At 43.4% G+C, this 23,219-nt stretch overlaps 1 protein-coding gene across 10 annotated transcripts in view; it reads right to left on the reverse strand.

Moving 5' to 3' along the window:
• The window catches only part of ATP13A2 (ATPase cation transporting 13A2), a 135,288-nt gene that overhangs the window by 64,517 nt on the left and 47,552 nt on the right, over positions 1–23,219 (reverse strand). For 8 of the 10 annotated variants that reach the window (XM_029577867.1, XM_029577863.1, XM_029577865.1 and 5 more), the window contains 2 exons: positions 11,251–11,324; positions 4,499–4,666 (listed from right to left, as the gene is read on the reverse strand). In XM_029577867.1, coding sequence (XP_029433727.1) covers positions 4,499–4,666; positions 11,251–11,253 — 171 coding nt within the window. In that variant the 5' untranslated portion in view covers positions 11,254–11,324. Of the gene's footprint in view, positions 1–4,498; positions 4,667–11,250; positions 11,325–15,479; positions 15,791–23,219 lie in introns of those variants that run through there. The other 2 variants (XM_029577866.1, XM_029577870.1) reach the window with 2 other exon arrangements.

Here is a 23,219-nt window from a genome sequence, read left to right on the forward strand (position 1 = left end):
CAATGGTCAACCAGGATCACTTTGGAACGGAGTGTGTGTCAAAACGCTAACCTTGAGTTGACTGGGACGGCTGATGGAGATAGCGTCAGTTGCAAACATTAAGCCCCATTACTTATCAATTATTTGAAGGTGTTCTACCTAAGATTGAGGTAACCTCTATAATGAATGTCTAAGTGAGGTCCGTGCCTTTGGGGAAAAATCTTTATGATAACAGGAATCTCCCCGTGGCAAGTTGAAACAGCTGCAGAGTGGTTTTGCCAAATCGAGAGGTGGGGATGATTTATCCTTTTGAGTTATTCCCCTGAAGAAGCCGGAAAGGCGGGGAAAGAAAACAATATAAATCGGGAACACTACAGATGAGGGATTTATAATATGTTACATCTTAAATACCCACATGTTACAGTACAGATTGTAAAGAATGGTTTAAATATCAAATAAGAATTGTTAAATGTTAATAACAGTACTGCCATGTGGATGAATGTAAAAAGAAATTTGTACTCTGTTTAGTGTCCTTTGTCATTAGTGACCAACAGTGATTAATATTATATGTTTAAACAGAAAATGTATTATAACTGAGGGTAAGATTGAGTTTAGCAGTAGCAGAGTTTAGTAAGTGGTAAGGGTTATGAATAGTGGTAAGGGTTATGAATAATGCTGTATGCAGGTTTACATGTTTATTTGATGCATGTGTATGAGTTATAGTGAGGGAATAAGTACAATATTTCTAGAGGGGAATATTGAACATAAATGTTTTTATGACAATTCAAATTGGAAAGAAATACATTGTTTTACTATATTTGAAATAAATAAATAGTTTTTATATATTTAAAAGCTTTGATGTATGGCATTTGTTTGAACACGTTAAAGTGCCTTTTTCTTTTCTCCAAAAATGTTCTCTTTCTCCAGTTGTGAATCAACTGGACCCTGAATCTCCTTCCCAATTTCAGCTCTCCTACTGCCCGCTTTGACCCTCCCGTCCACTGGCTTTAACCATGCACAAGGCTTCGTACGTTCAGCCGCTCCGGTCCTAAAACCCGGAACAAGGTACCTCGAACACCAGGCCTGGAAATCTGTTACCTTACCCTCTCTCGTAAAAAAAAAAAAAAAAAATCAATGAGCAGCGACTTGTTCTCTAGCAGCTGTCCGGGTCAGGGGTAGAGGATATACTTATTCCTATACCCTCCCTCTTTCCAACCACCCTCAAGCTGGTTATTTAAAAAAGAAAGGGAAAGGGGGAAATTGTTCTCCTCACCTCAAATCAGCTACCAGCTCAGAGATGGAAGAAATCCATCCCTTTATATGGACTCCCCCCATCCCTCCCCCTCCCCCACCAGGTCAAGCCGGGACCAGAGGCCCGCTCTCTGGGAAGGAAGCAGCTGGCATGAGTCAACATCTGCTCCACTCCCAGGCCCCAGGAGGGGATGGGGCTGCTGTAGGGTCTGAGAGCGGAGCAGGAGCAGACTCCCAAGTCTCACGCTGGCTCTAGCTGCTCCCCTGCCAGAGATGAAGATGGGGAGGGGCAGGGTTAGGAAAAGTCTCTGCTGGCAGTACAGCATGTGCAGCTTCCTCCTCCTCGGCCTGCAGTCACCGGTCATGCTGCACACTGGTAGAAACCCTACTGGGGGGAAAATCGCTGCTGGCCCATGGGGCAGCGGTTGAGAAACACTACCAGTTGGAGCCCGAGAGCTGAACAAGACTTTCTACTAGAAGCTCCTGTTTATGCTGACTCAGGCTTCTTCTACAAAGGGGAGTATGCCAATTTTAAACTGCTTTGATTTTTATGTTTCTTTTGCCCACCAGTGCTCAGAATAATCTGAGGCGTGAGTATATATATATATATATATATATATACACACACATATACATATACACACACACCTTCCATTGTTTTGAATATTTGGTCTTATGTTCTTCTAATAATCACAGACAATGAAGTCAAAGGTCCTAGGGAAATAAAGTCAACAATATTTACTGAATGCGACTCACAGCTGCCTCATTGTGTCCACTCACCTTACCCTCAACAGCCATGACCTGACCAGACCAGACGTGCTGCGTCCAGGGGTGCAGTTCATTCACTGAGCACCCTGCAGAGAGGATGGTGGACACGGGCCTGGTGAGGAGTTTGGTTTATCCTGTATTATGTACTGCACTCAATGCTTAGGCCAAGGCTCCAGTGCACATGCAAGCCAAAGGCAAGGGCAGTCATTCTAACTGCTACTGTAAACAAGGAAAGGAGATTACAAAGTGCTGACTTTGTCAAAGAGAGTAAAGATCAGCAACCTCTGTGAGACTACTAGTGGGCTCACAAAGCCCCTCTCATTAATCTCTTGGTCTCCTTAAACAACTGGAGGCGCATTTGCTGGTGAAGGCAATCCCGAGCGGAAAGTTTCAGAGAAGTCCAGCATGCATATACGTCATCTGTGGTTGACAGACTTACAAGCTGAAAATGACAGGAACGAACTGTGGCAACATCCTGCAAGAATTTGTTGGTGAAGATCTATGTAAGAACTCCCTGCCCAGCCATCCTCTGCCTCTTCACGGAACCCAGTTTGCCAACCACAAGGTTCTAGGAGAGCAGGTTCTAAGCATTTTGCCAGCAATATTACAAGTCACGCTGTTACACGTAACTTTTGGAGATCTCAAGTGAAAGCTAACAACTACCTAAATCTATCCTCTGTACTAAGCAGGAGGCACTATCATTTGTAATTGCGGTGAGCAGTAAGATCATAAAATATTAGTCTAACGTGACTGCCTAGTTTCCTAATTATTTTTTGCCATGGTTACCTTTCTTACTTCTAACTCTGCTAAAACTGGCAACACACGGAAGAGCCTCCCCAGTTGAGATGGTGGAGGGATAAGTAGTAATGAAATTCAAGAAAAGCACAGAGGATCCCAACGCTGCAAAGAGGAGAAGGAAAAGCCAGAGATCAGCTGGGGTCTACGGCACTGCACCAGAAGACCAGATAAAACTTATGGGGGTAGATTTTAAAAGCCCTACGCTCGCCAAATCGGGGAGCTGTGTGCATCTCTCTCGGGCCAGCGCGCAGCACGCGCATTTTAAGAAGCGTCCATGGACGCGCATATCTCCTGGTACATGCACAGAAAAACGAAAGTCCAAAAAACGGGCGGGGCATGGGCATTCCAGGAATTTAAATAGAAACCAGCCCCTAAGTAAGTATTTATGCTGGATAAGCGCTCGCCAGAGTCCCCTATCGTGAAACTTTACTTCTGCTATAGATGGCGTGTAAGTTATAAAACAAAACTAGGCGGGTCAGTGGGGTTTTAAGGGTCGGGGCAGGTAGGGTAAGAGAGAGGTTACTTAGTTGGGGAGGTTAGCAAGTCCTATCCTGTAACTGGGCAAAGTGGGAACGAACTGGTTTAACTGGTAACTGCGTCGGCACGCGTGTACATTAAAATCCCCCACACACTTACAGGGTAGAAGCGGCATACGCGCGCATCCATATAAAATGGCGCGCACATTTACGCGCGTCCAGGCGATTTTATATGATGCGCGCATATACACGCACAGGTTATAAAAACGGCTGCGCCCACGGGTGCGAGCCGGCATAAGCGCATTCACTTACGCCCACGCGGATGTTCTATAGTTACCATCGCGGTCTTTAACTGCCATCATATTCGACGTTTTACTGCTTCAGACACCAATTGCAAGAGGAAAAGAACAATCAAATTCATCTTTACTGAGGACGTGGTCAAGGCGACGAGCATAGCAGGGTTTAAAAAAAAAAAAAAGATGTTCGGACAAATTCCTGGAGGAAGAGTCCACACCACATTATTAGCCAGGTAAATAAAGGAAGCTCTTGCTATCCCTGGGAGTGAGTAACAGGAATTAGATCTGCGTTATGGGATCTGCCAGGCATTGCGACCCAGGCTGGCCACAGTCTGAGACAGGATGCTGGATGGACCTTGGTCTGGCCCAGCCTGAGCGTTTATGTTCTCATCCACATTCAGCCTTGACCAAAACAAGAGCTGGACAAGACTGATCAGCTTTCGATTTCTACTGAGCATCTAAAGAGCCAGCAAGGTTTTCCTAATGAAAAAAAACTCGAGGAAGGATGCGCAGATACACAATAACCCATGGAGTTTGCACTAATCAAAGCAAAACTACCACTGTAACTCTTTTGCTTTGATTATTGCCCCCTCAAAAACATTTCCTGTATAGATTTGCAGCTCCTCTCTCTGCAGGTAATTATTTTTGCCTGAAAACAAAAAAAAAAAAAAAGAGACACAGTTTTGAAGAATCAAAACTGTGCTGGCTGTTATATTCTCTTGCCCCTGGGAATGCCCAGGCTCAGAGAAATATACACAGTAAGTCACTCCAATAAATACGTACGTTTGCTTTTATTATTTTAATGAACAGCATTTTGATACCTGAAGGGAATTGTGGTATATTAAGTGATAAATCTAAACTAAGCGCATATATCCAGTGCCTAAGCTAAAGCCCATTGCCCAGCGTCCCTGCGTCCTCCCCGTCACTCACTCTGATGATCACCCAGTCCGCCTGTGCCAGGGGACAAGGACTGCATTTGGCCAGAATCTCGAGCCGGGGCTTCCAGTGAAAGATCAGCAGCAAAATTCCTGCCGTCAGGACTGCACCCATGTGGCAGAGGACTATCCGCCATGTTACATTCCGGTAACCACTAACCTCCTGCAAAACAAACAAGCAAAAAAAACATAAATTTTATAACAAAGAACCCAAATCTGGAGTGAAAAAGGCAGATCTAGGTTAGAGAGAGGAGAGTGCTTTCATGTACAACGCAAAGATGCAGTCTCGCCAGGGCACTTCCACTTAGCTACAAAAACAAGCCTGAACATCTGTGCCAGGACAGAGAAAGAAAGCTCCGTTACAGAACGAACCTTAAAGAACGAACCTTAAAAAGCAGGGGGAATGGAGTACTAAAGGCAGTTCATCGATTCTCTGTCAAAGCAGAAGGCAAATGGCAGCCAGGACTGGGGATGGAGTGCACGTGATCGCAGTATTGCCATCCACGAGTGACTGGACTGCTGGGTACATCTGAATGATGCTTGGGACGCCTCTATCCAAATTCTCTTTTCTACCTTGCTTTACGCACAAAATCCTTCCCTCCCCAAGGATGACCTTGCAGTTTGGTTATCCGAGTTCTGTGTTGGCAGAAGTCTTTCACGCAGTGCGTGTTTTACACGTTCTGCAAGAGTCCCAACTTGGGGACCCCAGAGTATAAGTTAGGGATCCCTGGTCCTGGGAACATGGGTTACAGGGTTCCCGGGTCTGGGAGAAGTAGAAATAACACCCTCGGGCCAGAGAGCCTCTGACTAAGAAACCCCAGGCCAGAGAGCCAGTCATCACCCACCCCTACCAACATACCTTCCACTCTAACCTCCCACTAACGTCCCCCCACCACCCAGGAAGACACCTCCTACTCCAGCCTCTTACTCGCTATTTATTTATTTTACTTAACCAGTCACATACCAATGAGTCAATGTACATAAACTAATACAGCTGATTTCTGGACAAGAAACGTTGCACAAGACAAAGATGTAAGAAGGAAGTCATAAAGCACCAAGCATAAACAAAACTGAACACAAAAATACAATATTCGGCAACCTTGCCAGGCTGTATAGTATTTCCAACAGCGGGGCCCTATACACCATCTGGAGGGCCATTTTTTTTTTAATTCCTTCAGTATCAGCTGTGTTTAGTCTAGTCTGAGACTTGAAAAAAAATAAATCAGCTGCTCCCAAGTTAATACAATTATTTAAGTAACTGAGCAACAACTGTGTTTATTTAAGCCAGTTGTAGCTCATACCTTATGCTGAGGTCAGTGACCTCTGCTGGCTCAAGGTCATTTTTTTAAATGGCCAGAGAAGAGCAGCAAGGTAATGGGATGGGGGCTCAGTGGGGAGGGTCACCTAGATTGACTCAGCCCACGAACGTACCACCTAAACTTTTAGACTGAGGGCCAAGGCTCTTGGCTAGGAGCCCTTGATACAGAAGTCTCTGGTCTGGAGCTCCTGAACTTGGTACAGATCTTAGGTCTGTGGGCCCCTAACCTGAGGCTCTGGTGCAGAGGACAATGGCTCATGGTCCTTGAATCTGAACTCTGGGCTCTAGACCATAAAATCTCTTATTTTAACTTTAATGTTAGAGATGCAAGTTAAAAAACTTTACTATCGTTTTAAACTTCAATAGTTAAGAGGTGGTGTATTTTGTGTATTTTGTTTTTTAACTGTTGCATGCCAACTTATTACATAAGAAATTACAATTTGGCATAGTACTTAATATGTATGCTAAAAACAAATTAGCGCAGACCTTTAGCACTGGGTTTATTAAACTAACTCCCTTTGAAAGGGATTTTTTAAGCCATTCATGCAGGTAAATAGCGATTTGCAACGGTAAATTGGCTTGTCTGAAAATTATTTCCCCTCAGTCTGCTAAAAGTATGCATGGCGTTCTCACACGCACAAGTACTTTTAGCCGATTTGGAAGGAGACATTTTGGGCAGGATTGGAAACACGTATAAACTGTTTTCAAAGCAATGCAGATTATGTTTCATTGAAATTCTAACCACACAAAAAGCAGGCACAAAAGTCCAGGAACTATGGCAATTTTCAAAGCACACACACAAACTTCCTTCTGAAAATTGGGGCTAGGCTGGAGGTAAAAAAAAGTTCCCGTGCTCTTTGCCCCAAAATGATCAGTTTGAAAACTGCACACCTCCTCCTTAATGGAGAAAAGTGGAAAGAACTGATTTTTCTAGGTAAAAATAATTTTTGCTCGTTGCCAATTCCAGGGAAAAGTTATGGGGACCTTATTTCATATTTGGCAGGCCTATCAGAAGTATTGGGATTTGATCTTTAAGTGGATACAGGATATTGGTTATGCTGTTGCCCCCCAAGGACCCCAAGATAGTTCTCGGCTGTTAATGTTCCTAGGAATTTACAAATATAGGTAACACCAATTATACTTGCAGCTAGGTGTGCACTGGCAGTTTGATGGAAGACTCTTCCTGTTGTAGATCAAAGTTTGAGGACTCGTTACTATTCTGAGAAGCTGACTGTGCTTAAGGGTAATGGTATGTCAAGAACTGAAAATGTTTGCCTCCTGTACAAGACAGTGCCGTGACTTACAGGGCGGATGGATTCCTTTGAGAAAGGTTGCCCTTTTTTTCCTTTCACTCATAACTTTTGTTTTGAATATATTTTTGTACCTCACTGTGCTGGATTCGAGTGGAAAGGGCTGGGGTGGATGGGAAATACTGTAGGTCAGAGTTGGTGTTATATTTGAGTTGAACTGTTTATTATTTGGATTTACAAGAAAGAAAATAGAAAAAATAATAATCCAGGGAAAAAATAATAAAAATGAAGGTCCTTAGCTATGTTTCTAAAATCTATAGCCCACTCATGTCTAAATGTTCCAGGCGTGATTATAATAAAAACATTAATAGCAATATATGTGTGGTTAAACTGCAAGTAGTCAAATATGTTTTTTTTGACCCTCAACAGCTAACCAACATAGTTCAAAGGCAAACATCAACCCTTCTGCCAATGTTCTCTCCCCCTTTGATGTCTCCTCCATAAGTTCAGCTAGTTTGTTTAAATTGCTGAGCCATGCTAATTTCGGTCATTTTCCCCACTGTAATTCTGTACTCCCCCCCCCCCCCCCCCATTTTGTGGGTTAAGAGTTAACATTTTCCTTAAGCATCGTAAATCAGAAGTTACACATTTCCATTTTCCTATTTTTGTACAAGATTACTCTTAGAATTTTTATTAAATGCAATAAATAAAAATTAATAAACCATTAATAGCAGTATATAAATACATAGTTGACTAAAACAACATAAAACACAAACTATTAAACACAAAAACTAAAAATACCAACAAATATACAACTATAACCTGAACAAGAAGCCTATGAATGAGACATCATAGCTGAGTCAAAACAATTCATCAGCAGTGTGATACTCTAGGACTGAATCGTGTCCTGAGACATACAGAACAATCCTTAAACATCAAGAACCGAATAGACTGATAGTCATGGAAAATGACGACTTAGCTCTCCTCCAAATGCCTGGCAAAATAAATAGGTTTTATTGCCTTCCTGAACCGGGTGGCACAAGACAGTCCCTAATGGAATGCAGAAGAGGACAGTTCAGGCCCAGCCACCGATAAGGCTAGATCCTGAGATCCACATAAATTAACTACTTGAAAAAGATGTTAATATCAAGGAGGCCGGTAGGGATATGCATTCATCGGTGATTTGTTTCATAGTGCACGCGGGTCTGTGCTTATACAATGGAAAACACATACACACATACCACAAAAGAATGGTCAACAAAGGCACATTCTTAGAGGCCAGCATTAGACAACTGCAACAATCTCGTTGGAATGTAAAATTGTAACACTGAATTGGCCCAAGGAGTTATCTGATTATTCATTCATTTAAAAACTCTCATTAAAATGTTATACCTAATACGCATTGTTAGAGGCAGCCAATGCAATGCCTTGGTTCAGCGGCTAGAGTTTTGACTGGCCTGGATATATCATTTTCTCTTGATTGCAAGTCCCGGTCAAAATGTTAGCCGCTGAATTCTACACTATCAGTAGAGGTTTGGTAAACCAGTTAACAGTGCACTGCAATAATTCAGGCCCGTTAAAATGAATGCTTGCAGCACAGAACTAAAATGTTCAGCTGGCAATAACTGTCTTTAGCCTACATAGCATCTGGAGCTTAAAGAAAGACCTAACTACGATCTTTACATGATCTTACATAGAAAGTTCAGAATAAAGGATCATTCCCGTATTAAATATCTTCTACTTTTACCATCCAATTCCTTCACAAAAGCATTTCAAAGCCACCAACTTCACATTCAGTACAAAATTCCCTGCAATTCAGCACAGCACTGTGTTTTACCCTAAGACTTGCACAAGACACCATCAAAGGAATAGTCTAGAGACGATTTAAATATGAAAATGAAATGACAAAGTTGAGGAAAACCACATCAAAACTCCATTAAGGGCTAACTTAGCAGATCAACAGGTCAAGGGACATGGGATCTTTAGGCATATGGCTTAACATTAACGCTTCACTTGCAGGGCTTGAGAAATGGCCAGTAAGAACTGCAGACAGCACACCCCAAGGTTATCCAGCAACACAAATGCTACAAAGGCCAAAGATATTGAAAATGTATTCAGTGGAGGGAGAGAAGGGATAGGAGAACATGATAGAAACATGGAGATATTTGACAGGCTGGAATAAAGTAGAGGAGGATGAAATTTTCACCCAACTATTCCCAGATGCACACCAGCCTAGCCACCCAAAAATAATTGCGAAGATTCAGCAAAACCATCCTGCTCCCATCCTTAGCCAGCCACATTGAGCCAACTGGTCTTGATCTGCTATCATTCCTGGAAGACTCTTTCGCAAATATAAAGATGGAGCTAAGGCCATGCTATTCCAAGAATACCTTAGCAGGGAATCTTCACACACTACGGGGAGCTTGAGGCCCAGCTAATATTACAAGGGAAACTCCTTGCAGAGTTTCTCCTTTGAAACCATGGGCCTGTCAAGATTAAATGGGTAAAAATAGTATCTGCAGACTTTTCATAAGGAAATCTGTGAGTACTTTGCCTAACCCCACCCACGTCTCCTTTTCCCCATGGCGCACTGTGAAATACCTTCCCCATGTGCTTTTAGCTGCTGAGAAGACAGCAGTTTTCAGCCTGGTGAATTTATCCGGGTAACTATTCAGCCACCTGAGCAGGTGTCTTTGGGGGAAAAAAAAAAAGTCCTCTTCTAGGGCAGACTGAAAAATAAAACAGGGCGGCAAAATATTTATATTTAATAGATTTATTCTGCATGCCATCTCACCCTCAGCCCAGAACGTAGAACTTGGTCCATTTGTGCAGATCATTCAATCTTTTGGGTATTTTAAAAAACATTTTATTTAGCAGACCAGGTTCAATGGAACAGACCTCATGGATAAACCTGGTCAAAGGCATAGCTTAAGGTGCAAAAGATAAAACAAGAAATAAAGGTTTCTTTTGTTAAGAAAAAACATGTTACTTCTAAAACCATTTTTCAGGGCCAGCCTGGTGGCACAGTGGCATGTGCTGCCATGAGGACCACCTGGGTTTAATTCCTGATCAGGTCTTCTATCTTCCAGGAGTCGGGAAGCTGTGAAGGTAACGTCCATAGCCCCTGGGAGGGAGCGAGCTCCGGTCATCCTGGAGCCAGAATTAGGGCAGACGATTGCAGGGTTCCAGAAGCTGCATGGCCTCTGGTCAAGGACTAGGCTGGACCAGCTGGAGCGAGCGTGGTGAATGTAGGCATATGGTGCTGCATCCCCACCCTGGTTCCACCTGAGCCGGAAGCCCAAAAGGAGCAGGCGTATAATGCTGCTGGGTCTCCCCCTTAAAAATATTCAACCTTAAAAGGATTTCACTTTTTAAAAAGGCACAGCCCTGCCATCTTAAAAACAGATTCACGGGCGTTAGGAGTCCTTACTTTGCAAATCTTGGCTCCAAAATGGCTAGGATGCTCTTTCCCACTGGGCACGTCAGCAGTCTGACCAAGGCACCAGCCCAGTCAGCCTTTCGAGGCTGCTGCCGTACTGCTTCGTTGCCTCTTTGGACCCCAGAGGCAGATCTCCATGGGACCTGTGCCGGGCCTTCCTCATCTGACAGGCAGGAGAGGTGCAGGAGGGGGTAGGTAGGTAGGAGCGCGCAGCTTCGCATCTGCTGGTCTCAGTTACACGCCATGAGCACGGAAGTGGAACAGAATATCCCTAATGCCCTCTGCACAGCACTCAAGAACATGCCACTCACATCGGTAGCTTCCTCTTCTCAAGGGCCATCAAAGCCCCGATTTTAATGCAGCTTTCAGGGACACCTCTTTACCAACTGGCGGGAAAAAAAATCACCAAAGAATTTCTGCAAGTCTTGCAGGGAGAGAACTCACGGCCCTTCACCTCCTCCGAGACGAGGAAACCCTGCTGGCAGATTAAGAGATGCACATGTACTGGGCAAGTGAGAAGAGCAAAGGGGAACATGGCAAAACTGCTCACAGGTTTTACATCTCTGCCAACTCAACTATCGTTTGCCACTCCTTCCCAAACAGTTTCTCCCTTCAGATAGCTCTCAACGTGCTGGAGTTCACTTGTATGGCCCGAGCACTTAATATATGGGAACTTAGCATGTGGTTCCGTGCTTACCATGTCGGGCAGGATTTAGTGTGCTCGGGTTACAGGTACTCACCATGCAGGATGTAGCGGCTGCCAGGCGGTATGTCCCGTACTCGGGCTGCAGGTTCTGCAGCAGTTTGCTGCTATCTGTTAAACACAAGCAGAAGAGCAAGCAGATCAATATTTCATTTTACTTATCCGAATGACCTGGGGCAATAAATTAAACATTGTATGCATGCTTGCTCTCTCCCACCCGGGCAAGGATGGAAAAACCACGCTGGCAGATTTGATACCGAACAGACTGAAAACTGCCTCCAACTGCCTTCATTGCTGCCCTTATTACCTGATCCTTGCAAGAAAATTTCAAAGGGGAAAAAAAAAAGATGGTCGATTTATGCTTTACTTATATCAGCAACGCAGCGTCCCTAACTTACATATTGAGTGGGTATTAGCTGCCTGTTCACTGGTTCTATTTTGTTGCACCAATGGGCACTTTTCATATTATCTTACTGTTATGTGTGGTTTTTTGTTGTTTTGTGTTGCATTTTGGCATTCTTTGCATGCCACTTTGGATGATCTTTTTGACTAGGAAAGCAGTATAAAACACAAAAATAAGGATATAAGATATGCCATGTTGAGCCAGACCAAGGTTCATTGACCCAGAACACAGTCCAGGTCACAAAAAGTCAATCCATTTCCTGTTACTCATTCCCAGGGATAGCAATGACTTTTCCCTAGTACCTGGTTTACATTTTACAGACTTTTCCTCTAGGAACTTGGTCAAACCTTTCAAATCCTGCTATACTAGGCACCTTGACCATGCCCTCTGGCAACAGATTCCACAGCTTGATTGCGCACAGAGTGGAAAAATTATTTTTTAAGATTTGTTCTAAATCCCCTGGTTGGTCATTTAATGGCATGTCCCCTTATTTTAGCATTTCGCAAGAGTAAATAACCATTCTTTATTTATCTGCTCCACCTCACGTCTCCTTTCAGCCATCTCTACCCAGACCCGTAGCCTCTCACCCTAAGGGAGTGTTTCACCACTTATTTTTGTTGGCCTTCCCTGCACCATTTCTAGTTCCTCTGTCTTTTCTGAAATATGGCAACCAGAAGCGCACACAAAATACTCTATTCCTTCTCTATCCTTTTGTGCCCAAACGTGATATTCTCCATTGCTTCTTGCTGCATTCCTAACATGGCTTGCTTTTTTGATGACAGTCGTGGCACACTGACGTTTCCAAGGTCCTTTTCCTGAGTGGCGACTCCTAATGCAGAACCCAGCACTTATCCATAGTCACTTTATCTGCTATACAGATGCCCAGTCTCCTCGTCTCACAAGGGCATTTAGATGGCAGATGAAATTTAATGTGGACAACTGCAAAGTGATGCACATAGGGAAAAGCCCTCCATTGGCCACTTTTCTGCTTTCTGCACCATTAAGCAATGCCAGAGTTCTTCACGTAATGAGGAAATCCACACCCGGGGAGATGCAGCAGCTGTAGGGCCCCCTTCACATAACTTTCAGGCTCAATTCCACCCCTGCCCCTTGCAAGGCAAATACACTGAGAAACAGTAGTTTTGCCTGGGGTCAGTAAAGTACTTAACAGAGAAGTGCCACGTAATTAGGGTTTTATCACCACTTCTGTACAACAGCAAACACAGTAAGCCTGCCAACATCTAAAAGCTCTTACTGGAGACCGGAAGAAAGGAAAGAGATGTTACCCAGATTCAAAGGGAAATTACTGGATAGGAGACGAAGGAAGTGGATTTTTGGTTCTACTGGAGGACAATATAGCACATTATGAATTGTATTAATAGAGGGGCCAAATGTTGCCTCTAAGACAACTCAGGTTTTCCCTCATAAAACCCCTTCAGTACATCTGACCTATAGGACTAGAGAGAACATAAGAGCATGCCATACTGGGTCAGTCCAAGGGTCCGTCAAGCCCAGCATCCTGTTTCCAACAGTGGCCAATCCAGGCCATAAGAACCTGGCAAGTACCCAAAAACGAAGTCAATCCCATGTTACTGCTGCTAATAATATCAGTGGCTATTTTCTAAGTCAACTTAATTAATAGCAGGTAATGGACTTCTCCAATCCTTTTTTAAACCCAGCTACACTAACTGCACTAACCACATCCTCTGGCAACAAATTCCAGAGCTAATAAATTCCAGAGCTTAATTGTGCGTTGATGAAGAAGGGCTTTCTCCGATTAGTTTTAAAGAAAGCATTACTGGAGCCCTGAGCTGGTCTATTTAATATTCTCTCTTGATTTTCCTTTTATATCACTTTACTACCTTGGCAATACAAGTAAACAGTTCTCATGCCAAGAGAGTTCTTGGATTCCTTCAGGTAACATTTCGAGACTCCAAAGCAGACGTACTATTATCATCTATTTATACCTCACCACTGCCATTGTGTAGTAGGCAGAGGATGTTTTAAAGTATCGCTCACAACAATTCCAAGACCCTGGGTGATGCTCCCAAAATGAACCCCAGCATCTTGTACCTATAGCTTGGATTTTTCTTCCCTTTGTGAATCACTTTGCACTTGTGTACATTAAAAGTTTCATCTGCCATTTAGATGCATAATCCTCCAGTCTCACTAATCTGCTAGCGATCTCAGTTTATGTCATCTGCGCCATTATCACTTCACTCGTCATTCTTTTCCAGATCCTTTATAAAGGTATATTAAAGAACCCCAATCCCAGTACAGATTGCTGGGGGCACACCACTACTTAAGCTTTCTCCACTGAGAAAAGTGACTGTTCTACCCTACTCCTTCTCCCATCCTCTAACCAATTCCCAATCCACAATGGGACAGTGGCCAAGTACCTCATGACAGGCTCATCAGGAAATCATGTGATAGGAATCAAACATCTTCTGAAAATACAGATACTCCCTTCTTCACAATTTATTAACCCCTTGAAAAAAAAAATCCAGATTTCCAAGATGGGCTTTCCCTTTGTTAAATCCACGTTAGTCTACCCATATTACTTCAGAATAGCAGGCCAAAGGGTCATTTTTCCCAGATCACATCAAGAGTCCTTTTGACAGGCCAGCCTCCAATCCTCAGGTACCGTAGCAGATTTGAATGAGAGGTCAGATTACTAGTAATGAATCTGCCATTTCGTTTTTAAGTTCTTTCCGACCTCTGGGGGGATACCGTTTGGTCCCAGTAATTTGTTACATTTTCCTGGTTTATCTTTATTTGATTTAGCTCTGAATGCACCTGGGCTACTTCTGTTTCCATCCCAACTGGGATGTTCTAACTTCTCAGCAACTGTAGGATTTCCCCTATGATCTTGCTTAAAAGCTGCTCTCTCCCCCTTTTAAATTGTTAAATGCCAGCAGCCAGGATCCAGCCTGATTAAAGTTGAGCCCATTCTGAAAGAATAGGCTGTCCCTTCCCCGAAATGTTGCCAGCCTCCTAACAAATCTAGAGTCCTCTTCCCCGAACCATTGCCTCATCCACGCGTTGAGACTACTGAGCTCTGTCTCCGGGATCCTGCGCATGGAACAGGGAGCTGAGAATCCTTCCCTGGAGGTTCTGGGTTTCAGCTTTCTACCTAAAAACTGGAATTTGGCTTCCAGACCCTCCCCCTCCTGTTAGGGCCCACGTCTACCATGACAGCCGGCTCTGCACCAGCACAGTGCAAAATCTTTATCTAGGTGATGTGCTAGGTATTCCAACTTCACAACAGGCAGGCAAGTTACCAAGCAATCCTCATGCCCACCAGCCACCCAGATTCCTAATGATTGCATCGTCAATCACAACTGCCATCCTAACCCTTCCCCAGCTCTTCCGAGTCTGTCACTCAAGCCTCCAGAGATCAGGCTGCTGACAACCAAGAGGAGCTCTTTGCACCAGATGCACACCGAACATCTCGCCAACTGGTAGATCATATCATACGCATAACACGCAGTGCAAACCACTGGATAGCTCCCATCTCGCTGCATCGTAACGTTCTGTTGGCAATCCTATTCTTTTTAGCAACATTAAATACTAAAAGTAAAGCCCCTTTAATTGATTTGGTATATTATATATTACTTTGTCAGTGACAAGCAAGGGGACACTAATCTATTAGGGTAAGGTTGCGCCCTTGTTTTACATAAATCCCTAATTCACACCTATAAAAAAAAAAGTCCCTCTTATCCTATTAATTAGGATGAGTCTATAAATCCAAAGAATATGCTTGTATTTATTCCCCAGCCACACTACCTACATTTTTAAAGATTAGAAGGCACAGGAATTACCAATTTACCCAAACACACACTGTTTTATCCCGAATTGCTCACCTGTTAGCACATCTAGGAGAGGCTGAGCTTTGAGAAGTTGTGTCACAGCATACCTGAGGTTAAGAATGCTCTCTCAACCCAAAAGAACTCACTGTAACAGCTCATTCTATTCTATCCTCACATTCACGAAACAGACACCTCCTCCATTTCCAGCTCAGGACCTCTATGTGATGTCCGGTCTCTTCCACATTCATTTTAAGGCTCTTGTAATATATACAGGAAGCAGTAGCAGCAATCTAACAATTATAACAATGCGAGTTATCAGCCTGCAAGTCAGAGGCCTTAGCTAATGGAGAGAGTCAGGAAGTAGTCCACAGAAACAGCAGACGTAGGTCTGTGCCTGGGGGAAGGATCAGTATTACGCACACCAGCTAGTGTGGCACGCCTATCGATCATGCAGAGCAACGTTTCACCTTCGTACCTAATGCCAAAGTGAACACAAAACCAGCCCAGTAGCTAAGGGGATGTTGAGAGGCAGACACAGAGAGAGATTTATGATTAATCCTCTTTCATTCTATGAGAAAAATGGAGAAATCAAGTCCACAAATCTCATTTTTTTTGTTTGGTTTTTTTTTTTTAAAACAACTTTCTTTTCTTTACTATAATCCCAACAACCTCAATCTGATGCTTCAAGGGGCATCCCTAAGTGGCGAACTCTTAAATAAGCAAGGCCAGAAACAGAAAATGCAGGTCTTAGTACACTGAAAGCCCTTCGCAAACAATGGATCAACAACCCCCAGAGAAAAGTGAGACTACAAAACGCACAACGCATGCTTGACACCGTGGGATCCAACTTTTCCCTGACTGAGTGCTAAAAAACAAATTCTCTCTGCCCAGGAGAAGTGGGTTTAGGAAAAACGGACGCTTGTAAATAGAGTATCCATTTTCCTAAGCTGACCACCATCAACACCTTTTTTCTTAAATTTGTTTCTCATGTTGCTGCTTTCTATGGTTCCTCTGACTTACTATCGCCATGATACTATGTCAGAGGAACCACAGAAAAGCCATATTTTTTACTTTTCTGTTAAAGTTTTGGGGCTCCTCGAGACTTAATGCCAGCTCCGGAGCTGGCGTAAAGTTTTGAGGGTTAAAATGTGCGCGTCAGGCACAAGGTTATTTTGTTTGCAACGGGGATACTAGCGGATAGCCTCATCAACGTGGCATTTACATGGGATGAGCGCTATTAGCTACCCGCTGGTTTGGACGCGCTGATCCCCTTATTGCATTAGGGGTTATGGACGGGTGTCCAAAACGCTGGGTTAAGTTGTGCACTAGCCTGAGTGCATGGTATTGCATCGGCCTGTTTGGCACTATTCAATTGACACTCTTATTTATGCATTTTTAAATGGACACAAAAGTAAAACTTTGTACAGAACCGTGCAATCCAAGAACCCATAATTATAAATGGAACTTGGATGTAAATGCAATTCACATGAAGGGGAGACGGAACAATCCAAGAAACTGATCCAACTCCTATGTCTGTAGACAAAACCGCAACTGGAAAGCATCAAGTATTGGAGAGAGTGCTTGGCCAGTCCCAAGGAGATAAACCTCATTATATGCACAACCACTAACAGGGGTAAAGCAAGGCCGGCCCAGTGGCAGCGCTGTGCACTACCATGTGGAGGAGCTGGCTTGATTCCCAGGCTATGGGCATACAAGGCTCTTACCCTAATCTCCATCTCCCTCCGCACCAGGAAGAAGGAAGGGAGGGAAGGGCTGGAAAAGGGAACAGAGCAATTGTTCACTTCTCTGTAGGGTCTCTGCTCTAGTCTTCCCCCTCTGCATTTGTCAAATGGCGGCAGGTGGGGGAAGGGGGTGAGACAGGAGCAGACAGTGCAGGCCATTCGTGGGTAGAAACAGGAAGAGAGCAATTTGTTTTTTGGTTTGTTTTGTCCATTCTAGTCTCATTTTCCCCTCCCCCTGTCTTCTTGTTTCAATAGGAAGAAAGAGGCTGGATCAGACACAGCCACAGCCTGTGATCCCCTTACAACGCCAACGAAAAAACATAGCAATCATTCAGAACCCAATTACACTCAACAACAACCAAAAAATACAACTAGCTGAGAAAGTACGAAACCTGGGAGTGATAATGGATTCAAAACTAAATATGAAACAACACATATCTCAAAAAGTAAGAGAAGGATACGCCAAACTTATGACTCTTAGAAGACTAAAACCACTACTAACGCCCACCAACTTCCGCTCAGTCTTACAAGCCCTAATTTTTTCCAGTACTGACTACTGTAATGCCCTCCTACTGGGCCTACCATACACCACAATAAGACCACTACAGATACTACAAAACACAGCTGCAAGAATTTTAACTGGGAAAAGTAAGAGAGAGACCATATCACCGAAAACTTAATAGAATTACACTGGATACCCATTGAACAAAGAATACAATACAAGACTTTATGCACGACGAAAAAGCAGAGTGGCTGAACACAGCCCTCCGCGTACATACCCCCCACAGAAACCCAAGATCAGCAAACAAAGCACTGCTAACTATTCCCTCAGTCAAGACGGCCAGATCAACCCAAGTAAGGGATAGGGCCCTATCCCTAGCAGGACCCCCAATATGGAACAATAACCTTTAGAAATCAGACTGCAAAGAAACATCAAAACCTTCAGAAAAAGTTTAAAAACATGGCTATTTAAGCAAGCATACCACAAAGAGAATTGAGAGGAGAACCCGGGGAAATGTTGGTAGCGGTCAGTCAGTCAAACTCCCACACACACACACCTTTTTTTTTTTTTTTTTTTAAAGCGTGTATTTCTCATTTTTTATATTCTAAATTCTTCCTTTTTATTTTTAAACAACAAAGAACTAGAGTTAAGTAGCACTATATCTTATAGTGGAGTAAGAAAAAACTGGACATGACATAACATCCACCAAATAATATTTATTGTGAAATTATGTTACAGTATATTGATGGCACCTGCTTAAGAGTTAGAATTTCAGACACTTTATACAACATAGTTTTTGTGCCCTATTGTGAACTGTTGTGATTTATTTAACATTTTTATATACCGAAATTCTTGTAGCAATGTTACATATCATTTCGGTTTGCATTATAACATTAACATGCATGTAAGAATGCGGTTACATCCAACAGGGAAATAAACTTGGAACAAGGAACTGGGGAATAAATTACAAATAATAAATAATGTAGCGCGAGTTCTTCTGCGGAGATAAGACTAACCTGGCTAAATATCTAGGTGCTAATTGGATTCAATAGTCACGGTACATGGAGCACCTGATTGGATAGATAAGGCGGCGATTATTGGTATAGATTAAAAGCTTGTTCGAATAGCCAAGTTTTGAGACTCTTTTTAAATGTGATTGGGCAATGTGATGGCACCCTCTTAACGACAGTATAGAAAAGATTTTAAATAAATAAAAAATAAATAAAGACTCCCGACTTATCTGAGGAGAGAGAGGAGCCATCCACCAGAATGACCCGGGAGGAGCTGAAAGTGATTGATGGCAAGGGAGGTAATGCTTACAGGGGATGAGGTGAAGGGCAGGGGGAGTGAAATGACACGTTTCAGAGGTGGTGAGAAACCTGTGGGGAGGGGGGGGACAGAGAAAAAGTATCTGCTGAGGGAGAAGGGAGCCAGAGACAGGGATCAGGCCAGCGAGGAGAGAATGGGGGAGGGAAAACTGGAGGGTGAGAGATGACTAGGCGGGATGACATCCAGGTGCGAGAAGATAAAGAGTGAAGCCATCGTGACGTAAAGGAGAGATGTCGAGGCAGAGAGGGGGAAAAACTTGGCGGAAAATTACATGAAAAATGTGGCCGGGAAGGGGAGAGAGGAACATTAAGATGGAAAGGAGAGCCTGGAAAAGAAGTTAGGAGAAGAAGGGGGAGAAAGAGGAAACCAAGGCAAAAGAAGCCATCTGCAGATAAAGAGCAAGAAAGCATTTTATTTTCAGTTTGGCCATGGGGGTAGTGTTGCAGTTTTGAATTCTATAAATGTTTTGGACAGATGGCTGGACACTGAAGAGGTACCGGGGGGTGGTGGGGGGGGGAATGACATTTCTTTAGTTACTCTTTAACCCACTTTTGGATGCGCGTTTTCAATGCGCTAGCTTTACCCCTTATTCAGTAAGGGGTAATAGCGCATTGAAAACGCGCATCCAATCCACCCCCGAAACTAATAGCGCCCGCAACATGCAAATGCATGTTGCGGGCACTATTAGTTATTCCCGCAAGATACAGAAAGTAAAATTAGCGCCTACCCAAAGCTAGAAAATGTTACTTGGTTCTGATATCTAACAGAATCTTGCTGAAAATGTCGAGTCAATGAAATTGAAAACCTCTCCCTTAGTATCCACAACCCTTCCCATTTTTTTTTCCTTTTAGCATTGGCCTAATCAAAAAGCCTAGTTAAGAACGCAATTGTAAAAAAAAAACAAAAAAAAACAGTGGGCCCCAAGTCATGAAAACTTCATTAAAAGCAAACTAGTCATAGCCCTGGCTTTAAACTTTATTCTAGACAAAAAGTCTAGTGAGTGAGGACACCAGCGTAGCCCGAAAAAAGGAGGAAAGTCCTGGTTTAACTGTTTACACCTGGGTTTTTTTCTTCTCTTCCTGGTCATTTTTTCAGTCCAGTTTAGGTGAATTATTGATTTCCTCGTTTTATTCTCTGCGCCACCTTTATCTGAGCCTTCCCGTTTACACACGCGATTTGTTCTCAGTGTGATTTTCTCTCTCTGTCAGCGTTTCTTCTCATTTATCATCTCCCGACAGGTTCTGCGATACACTACCTAATATTTTTAGCATCTTTGGAGCCTACTGAAATATGGCTTAGTTTTTGGGTACCTGCCAGGTTCTTATGGCCTGGATTGGCCACTGTTGGAAACAGGATGCTGGGCTTGATGGACCCTTGGTCTGACACAGTATGGCAATTTTCTTATGTTCTTATGGGCCGCCCGGTTTGGCAACTCTCTTGCCTGATGGTTACTGTCACTTCGTCTCTGACGTATCTTTGACAGTTCCGCTTAGAAAGATCTTTTGATGCCTCGGTTCTTCCCGACTGGCTCTTGTCCGTCATGTGACCTTTATTTTTTGGCGCCAACGCAAAGGCGCTTGGCGCTGATAAGGAGAAGCCCTCTCTAGTTCTTGCCTGGATTTTGTGTAATAACTTTTCCGTTTCTCCTTTTGATGCACCTCTTTTCTGGTTTTTAAATGTTTCTATTCTGTTTCTTCTTTGTTTTTATTTACTTTGACGTCTGAGCTCTCTCTTTTAAAAGGTTCCTGCTTGGGGGAGAGGGGGTATCTCACTGCTTAATGCCTCTCTACTCACAATTGTCTTTGCCTCAGATGGTATTAGTTCTCTTAGCCTTACCGTTCAGGTTTGTGGTTTCATCGAGTCTCTCTCCCTGGATTGACCTGCTTGCAGTTTGAAGTTATTTGTCTGTTTACCAGTGCTCAGCTGTTTAAAGCCTGTTCTGTTTTTTTTGAACCGCTATGCTAAGAGTAAGCTGCCTTTATTTCTGCTGACTTTTGATTCTATGCCCAGATTTCCTGTAATAGTAAAGTCCTCAGATGCCGTTGTTTTGAGAAAAGCTGTTCCATGTCGGGGGACCAGGATTTGATTGAAATTTATTATCTGTGAACAGCGCTCTCAAATTACATGCAAGCAAGCTACTATAAACTAGGTTCATGCCCCCATGAGCTGATGTGTTGGAGTCTTACAGTATGGGCCGAGCTGCATCTGGGCCTGGGTAATGTGTTTTGGATCTGTCAAAAAGGGGTTTTCAGCCCTGCAGAGACTGCAAGCCCCCGCAGCCAAGGTGAAGGAATATAAAAATGTCAAAACCCCTGTGTGCTCTTTGTGAATGACAAATGTTCTGCAAGAACCAGCATCCAGCACTCACAGTGATAAGGTGGGAAAAGGGCTGTACTGTTTAGTCTACCCAGAGAACAGAACTACCTAGCCAGCAGAGGAGGAAGCCAAAGGAATGCTGGGAGACCATTTAAGGTAGAAAAAGCACAATTTGGCTGGTTATGTCTGTGTGTGAGGGGCAGGGATGGCCAGGAGTTGGAGCCAGGAAGAAAGGAGTGCATTTGGCAGCCCTGCAATCAGTTCTTCTCCTGAAGAGCTAATCATCAAGAAGAGGAGAAATCTGCATTCTAAGAAAACAGAGAACTACTTGTAAAATCCCAACAAGAGACAGAGGAGCCAGGAACTGAGAGACTGAAAGACTTCCTATCCAGGCCCAGGATTACATGGATGGATCACCCTCCTAAGAGTCTAAGTTGAGCAGAGAATATTTTAGAAGACGAGGGAGAAGGTTTATTCCTTTGCCTTCACTTAGATGCAGCTCCAGCACTGCTCTCTACATCAATGGCGGGGGTGGAAGGAAATTAGAACCAAAAAGTTACCAACAAGGGACCTGACCTCAGCAGTCAGAGTAACTGATAAGTATGAGAAAAATAAGTGTGAAAGCTTGCTGGGAGGACTGGATGGGCCATTTGGTCTTTTTCTGCCGTCATTTCTATGTTTCTATAATTTCAGTATCACATCTTAACTGTTTCACCCTTTCAGCTGCAGTCAAGTATAAACCCTTGCCGGCAGGTACAGACACAAGATAGGACTGGGATAGAGAAGCTTTTGGACCATGGTCTTTCTGTAAGAGACTGAAACCAAACCCACTTTCTGATTAGTACCAAGTAAACCATTTGGGGAAGCAGAGAGAGAGAGAGAGAGAGAGGAGGGGGGAGAAGAGAGAGAGAGATTTCACATACTGCAGTGCTCATCTATCTGTTTTTATCATCGAGCCAGCTCCACCATCAAGAGGGACTTCTTCATTTTCTTGATTGTGAGAGGTTATTTGGGAGGGGCACAGAATTGTGGTACCGGGATGACCAGGACCCTGCCTCATCCCCCACTCAGGCTACGAACCCGAAGATAAATCATATTAGCAAATATAATTTCTCATGTGGTTCTCCCCATCCCAAGCATAGGGGCAATTCATAGTCTGGACCAAGGGAGCCACATACACTTTAATAAATACCTTTGGAAAAATCTGACTCTAAACCTTGGTCTGGACTTTTGTAAGGTTAAGAAAAGCGCATCTCCTTTTGCACTGCTTTAAGTTTTATTCTCCCACCAGCTGGAAGCCAATACAGTTCCACCCAAGCCTGATGTAATAGGATCTCTAGCTCTAAAGCAGCAGGAAGATTTTTTTAGTAGGTAAGTGAGCTGTAACCACCCCATAATGTTAGGGCATCCCGGTAATCTACTTGGCTTGTGTCATCAAGGCATGGCAAGATTTTTTTTTTTTTTGTTTAATCTCAAAGTGGCCTTATTTATCCAAGTCGACACGGGCGCATAAATCCCACTCATCTCGGAAATCTACGCTTCCAAAGGGAGGCATCCCACAAACCTCCCCAGGACTGACTTTAGTTCTTTAGGCTCTAATTCTAGATCCAGGAGGGAAGGACGAAACTGTGCGACATCCCTGCTCTCTGGCAATCCAGAGTAAGTTTTAAAATTTAAGCTTATAACGAAGCGAGCCAGGTTGTTACTTTAGCCGAGCGACCCTCACACAGGAGCACACAGCTTAATGTCGTCAGCATAAAGAAAATATTTCTGTATTATATAAAAAAAATATATATATAAACCTTCAGTCAAGGACCAAGATAAATACTGAAAAGAAGGGGAGACAGCGCAGATCCCCCCTGCGCTAGCCAGCATAACAGATCTACAAATCAGGATAATCATTAC

The sequence above is a fragment of the Rhinatrema bivittatum genome, chromosome 15, assembly GCF_901001135.1.
Source record: "Rhinatrema bivittatum chromosome 15, aRhiBiv1.1, whole genome shotgun sequence".
Classification (NCBI taxonomy): Eukaryota; Metazoa; Chordata; class Amphibia; order Gymnophiona; family Rhinatrematidae; genus Rhinatrema; species Rhinatrema bivittatum.